At 38.4% G+C, this 5,349-nt stretch overlaps 1 protein-coding gene across 1 annotated transcript; it reads right to left on the bottom strand.

Annotated features, from left to right (window-relative positions):
* Positions 1-1,544: 1,544 nt before the first annotated feature.
* LOC118562146 (calponin homology domain-containing protein DDB_G0272472-like) lies at positions 1,545-4,834 on the bottom strand. Its single transcript, XM_036134404.1, has 2 exons — positions 4,120-4,834; positions 1,545-3,963 (listed from the first exon to the last, which is right to left on the bottom strand). Exons 1-2 carry the CDS (start codon positions 4,712-4,714, stop codon positions 1,730-1,732), a joined length of 2,829 nt encoding a protein of 942 aa, XP_035990297.1. The 5' UTR covers positions 4,715-4,834; the 3' UTR covers positions 1,545-1,729.
* Between the last annotated feature and the right edge of the window lie 515 nt (positions 4,835-5,349).

Raw genomic sequence — 5,349 nt, 5'->3', positions numbered from 1 at the left:
CAAATAAAGGGGATTCCACAGTAACATTTGGGCCTTTTGCATCGGTTGTTCCTTCTTTTAAATAATGCAAAACAAACCATTGTACCGCAAACATGGTCTCAGTTGAAATCTAAAGCCTTGATATGAAATTTTTTGTCTTCGTCTTGGCAAGTGTCAGTGGTCAGACGAACAGGATAAATGGGGGGAGGAGCTTCTAAAGAAACAACAAGAGATACTAAACACAAGCCATTAGAATTGGAATACAGGAGCATATATTTTGATAAGTAAACTCATAAGAATCAGTTTTATACCTATTTTCAAGTCCTGAGGACTCTGGGTCAGGTTCTCCCATCTCTGGTGCTGAGGTTGTTAAAAAGCTCCTTGGTGGCAAGGCCCCAGGGGTGGATGAGATTCGCCCTGAGTACCTTAAGGCTCTGGATGCTGTGGGGCTGTGTTGGTTAACACGGCTCTGCAGCATTGCATGGACAAACAGAACAGACAACCATCCACGCACACACTCACACCTAAGGACAATTTAGAGAAGCCAGTTAACCTAACAGTCATGTTTTTGGACTGTGGGAGGAAGCCGGAGTACCCGGAGAGAACCCACACATGCACAGGGAGAACATGCGAACTCCATACATAAGGACCCAGGGTTGGATTTGAACCCAGAATCTTCTTGCTGCAAGGCAACAGCGCTACCCACGGCACCACTGTGCAGCCCCAACATGATGTCTCTGCATTTAAAAAATATTATTTTTAAATACTTATCCAAAACTCAGTAGCAGAGTTTCTTTAACTTTTAGCCACAACATCAAAATGAACAGAAATGCACTGTTAGAAGCCATCACTGTGAGACAAATCTATACAATTTTCACATTTTAAGTGAAATTTCCACACTAATGCTGACCAAATTATTAGTCTGAAACCAACACTAAATGTCTTAAATCAATTGCATGCACAGATTCTTATAAAAATTAAATCATCTATCATCGCACTGCTATATAAAACATGCATTGCTTGAAAGGTCATTAACTTTTTATACACCATTTGTTTTGGTTGGTTGTATTTTGTTTTTATTCTTTTGTTTCTGTCTACATCATTGTTTCATGTATCGCTGAATTCACGTAAATGTACACTTTTTTCTATTTGGTGAGAAAACACTTTCTTCCTGGACTGAAACAGGTGCGTTACCTGTTCTGTTTACTTTAAAAAAAATTAAATAAAATAAAGTAGAAAGAAATACGCAAATAACATTGATTTATCCGATAGACAGGAAAACACCAAAAACACAGCTAATGAGCCAGGACTATTTTACGTGTTCAAGAAAAATGTAATAGTTAATGGTGATAATAACATCATTAGTGTCTTCATTGGAGACACTAATAGTGTCTAATGTATTATTTATATTGGCCGACTGATATTATTGTGTTTCTTTAATTCAAATTGTGTTGCTAATTTGAGCTGAGATGAGAGAACTGCGGGGAAGCTGGAGCACCCAGAGAGAACCCGCCCATACACAGGGTGGACCTGTGCATGCTAGCTTTTATATTGGCCTACTGATATTATTGTGTTTCTTTAATTCAAATTGTGTTGCTAATTTGAGCTGAGATGAGAGAACTGCGGGGAAGCTGGAGCACCCAGAGAGAACCCGCCCATACACAGGGTGAACCTGTGCATGCTAGCTTTTATATTGGTCTATTATTGTGTTTCTTTAATTTGAATTAGGAAAAAAACAAAATAATAATTTTTAGTTTTTAGCAGAACTGGCTGGAAAAATTATGTTAACCTTATTAATAATAGGAGGGAGGACAAGGTATCGGGGTTTGACAGGGTGAGAAAGGACATTTTGGTCTTCCTTTATTGTAATGGCTGGAAGTTCTGTGCTTCTCTCCTGGGTATCTCTTGGTGAATTATATCGAAGATAGGAGTTTCTGCCTTCGTCATTTCTACGTTTAATGCTGGGAAGTTTTGGTGGCCCCATTTGGGCATCTTTATCTGAAGTGAATGGATAAGAGGAGTTCTTGCTATGGATGATTATAGGTTTTAGTTTTTGAGGTTTGGGGGCTGTTACTTTGGCATCTGTCTCTAGAATTATTCGATGAGAAGACTTTCTGGAATTGACATATGTAGGTTTACCACTTGGAGGTTTGGGGACTCTCCCTTGGGCACTGATTTCTGAAACAGATGAACAAGGCGAATTTGTTGTTTGAACATTTGTAGGTAACCTAGTTGGTGAACTGGGGTGTCCCACTTGGGCTTCTGTCACTGAGATGAACAGTTTGGTGAAATCATGCGAATCAACATTGCTATTCCAAGTCTCCTCGGCAAGATCCTCTGAGTCCAGAGTTTGGTCTTTTAATCCAGACTTTAAAAACTGGGACTGGAGAACGTGACGGTTCTCTTTGTCAGGGCAAAATGTCATGCCCAGGTATTTGTAATCTTCCTTGATCTTTTCCATTATGAAATGCGCATTGCAAACCTGTCTTTCTCCTGCCATTGCTTGATTTTCTTCAGTTTCTCTTTTTGTAATGATTTCTATCTTATTTTGCTCAGAGTACTCATTTATGCAGTAATTACTTGCCCTTTGTTTTTCCTGTTGTCTTTCTGTGCCTTTACTCTTAACAAACTCTAAGGACTTTTCTTCTCTCTCAGCGTTGCGTCGTTTTATTTCAGCAATTTGATCAGACACTATCTCTGTCCTTTTTTGTCTAGTAGCAAAATGTTTACGATCTTTGGAAGTTGTTGATGGCTTGAGAAAAAAACAATTTCCATCGTCATTTTGAGTAGAATCCTGCTCTTTTTGTTTCTCAGCATCGCGTCTTTTTATTTCAGCAATTTGATCAGACACTATCTCTGTCCTTTTTTTTCTGGTAGCAAAATGTTTACGATCTTTGGAAGTTGTTGATGGCTTGAGAAAAAGACTATTTTCATCGTCCTGAGTAGAATCCTGCTCTTTTTGTTTCTCAGCATCGCTTCTTTTTATTTCAGCAATTTGATCAGACACTATCTCTGTCCTTTTTTGTCTAGTAGCAAAATGTTTACGATCTTTGGAAGTTGTTGATGGCTTGAGAAAAAAACAATTTCCATCATCCTGAGTAGAATCCTGCTCTTTTTGTTTCTCAGCATCGCTTCTTTTTATTTCAGCAATTTGATCAGACACTATCTCTGTCCTTTTTTGTCTGGTAGCAAAATGTTTCCGATCTTTGGAAGTTGTTGATGGCTTGAGAAAAAAACAATTTTCATCGTCCTGAGTAGAATCCTGCTCTTTTTGTTTCTCAGCATCTCTTCTTTTTATTTCAGCAATTTGATCAGACACTATCTCTGTCCTTTTTTGTCTAGTAGCAAAATGTTTCCGATCTTTGGAAGTTGTTGATGGCTTGAGAAAAAAACAATTTCCATCATCCTGAGTAGAATCCTGCTCTTTTTGTTTCTCAGCATCGCTTCTTTTTATTTCAGCAATTTGATCAGACACTATCTCTGTCCTTTTTTGTCTAGTAGCAAAATGTTTCCGATCTTTGGAAGTTGTTGATGGCTTGAGAAAAAAACAATTTCCATCATCCTGAGTAGAATCCTGCTCTTTTTGTTTCTCAGCATCGCTTCTTTTTATTTCAGCAATTTGATCAGACACTATCTCTGTCCTTTTTTGTCTAGTAGCAAAATGTTTCCGATCTTTGGAAGTTGTTGATGGCTTGAGAAAAAAACAATTTCCATCATCCTGAGTAGAATCCTGCTCTTTTTGTTTCTCAGCATCGCTTCTTTTTATTTCAGCAATTTGATCAGACACTATCTCTGTCCTTTTTTTTCTGGTAGCAAAATGTTTCCGATCTTTGGAAGTTGTTGATGGCTTGAGAAAAAAACAATTTCCATCGTCCTGAGTAGAATCCTGCTCTTTTTGTTTCTCAGCATCGCTTCTTTTTATTTCAGCAATTTGATCAGACACTATCTCTGTCCTTTTTTGTCTGGTAGCAAAATGTTTCCGATCTTTGGAAGTTGTTGATGGCTTGAGAAAAAAACAATTTCCATCGTCCTGAGTAGAATCCTGGTTTCTTTGTTTCTCAGCATCTCTTCTTTTTATTTCAGCAATTTGATCAGACACTATCTCTGTCCTTTTTTGTCTAATAGCAAAATGTTTACGATCTTTGGAAGTTGTTGATGGCTTGAGAAAAAAACAATTTCCATCGTCATTTTGAGTAGAATCCTCTTTTTGTTTCTCAGTGTTGCTTCTTTTTATTTCAGCAATTTGATCAGACACTATCTCTGTCCTTTTTTGTCTAGTAGCAAAATGTTTACGATCTTTGGAAGTTGTTGATGGCTTGAGAAAAAAACAATTTCTATCGTCCTGAGTAGAATCCTGCTCATTTTGTCCCTTGTCCAACCGCTCTTCTGTCAGGTGGTATTCTGTAACTCTTTGCTTTTCAGATTTTTCAAAATGAAATCTTTTGTACGATGCCCCCATATGCTGTTCTTTACTCTCCCCTTTCTCAGTTTTCATCTCTGCCTGTTCAAGATAGCTGTCAGCTTGAGTCTTATTTAACTTTTGCCTACAGGCGTTTTCCTTTTCAAACTTTATAGCTTGAGGCTCATTTTGAATCATGTTTTCCAGTAGTTTTGCTTGCTCTAATTCTTCTATGTCCAGCTCTGTATTCTGTGGAATTTCCTTTTCAAGATAAGCTCTGATGTAAATCTTATCCACTCGAATTTTGTACAAACCATCAATTCTGCTTTGCTCCATGGCAAGTGAAATGTAGGTTCGGTTTTCCAACCTGGATTACTGATTGTTGCACTCAAACAAGTGTTAGTAGCCCTTCTGAAGCTAGAATATTAGAATCATGACATTCTAATTCTAAATCGCTGTGACCCCATCAATGATGTCACAGGGACTTTATGATGTCATACCTACGATCCACTGTCCAGTGGCTCCGGTCATATATGGGTGCAAGCTCGCCCCTAAACGCGGTCTCGCGATATTAAACACCACAGTTCTCGTCTGAAAGTGACTGCGCCATTTAGCTGCGGTCAGCCTGGGACCTCGGATGTAAAAGTGAGTGTTTTAACTTCTGTTACTGTATCTAAGACTAGTTTAAACAACAACTAAATAATGAAATAAATAAATAAATAGCTCAATTCAGAGATGGGGACTCGAGTTTGTGACTCGTACTCGAGTCGCACTTAAGTCGCATATTTAATGACTTCAGACTCGACTTAGACTCGCGATTTCCGACTAGTTAACAATATTTTATTTTTAAGTGTTTTTTGTTTAACTGACTTGACTGATCGCCGCTCGCTTCTTTTCTTACCGGCACACAGCAGAGGTAGAAAAAACGGCAGAGGGGCGGCTGTCAAACAGTCAAGTAGCACTGACGTCAC

Source organism: Fundulus heteroclitus, unplaced genomic scaffold (genome assembly GCF_011125445.2).
Source record: "Fundulus heteroclitus isolate FHET01 unplaced genomic scaffold, MU-UCD_Fhet_4.1 scaffold_81, whole genome shotgun sequence".
NCBI lineage: Eukaryota > Metazoa > Chordata > Actinopteri > Cyprinodontiformes > Fundulidae > Fundulus > Fundulus heteroclitus.
This window is presented reverse-complemented; position numbering and strand designations above follow the sequence as displayed.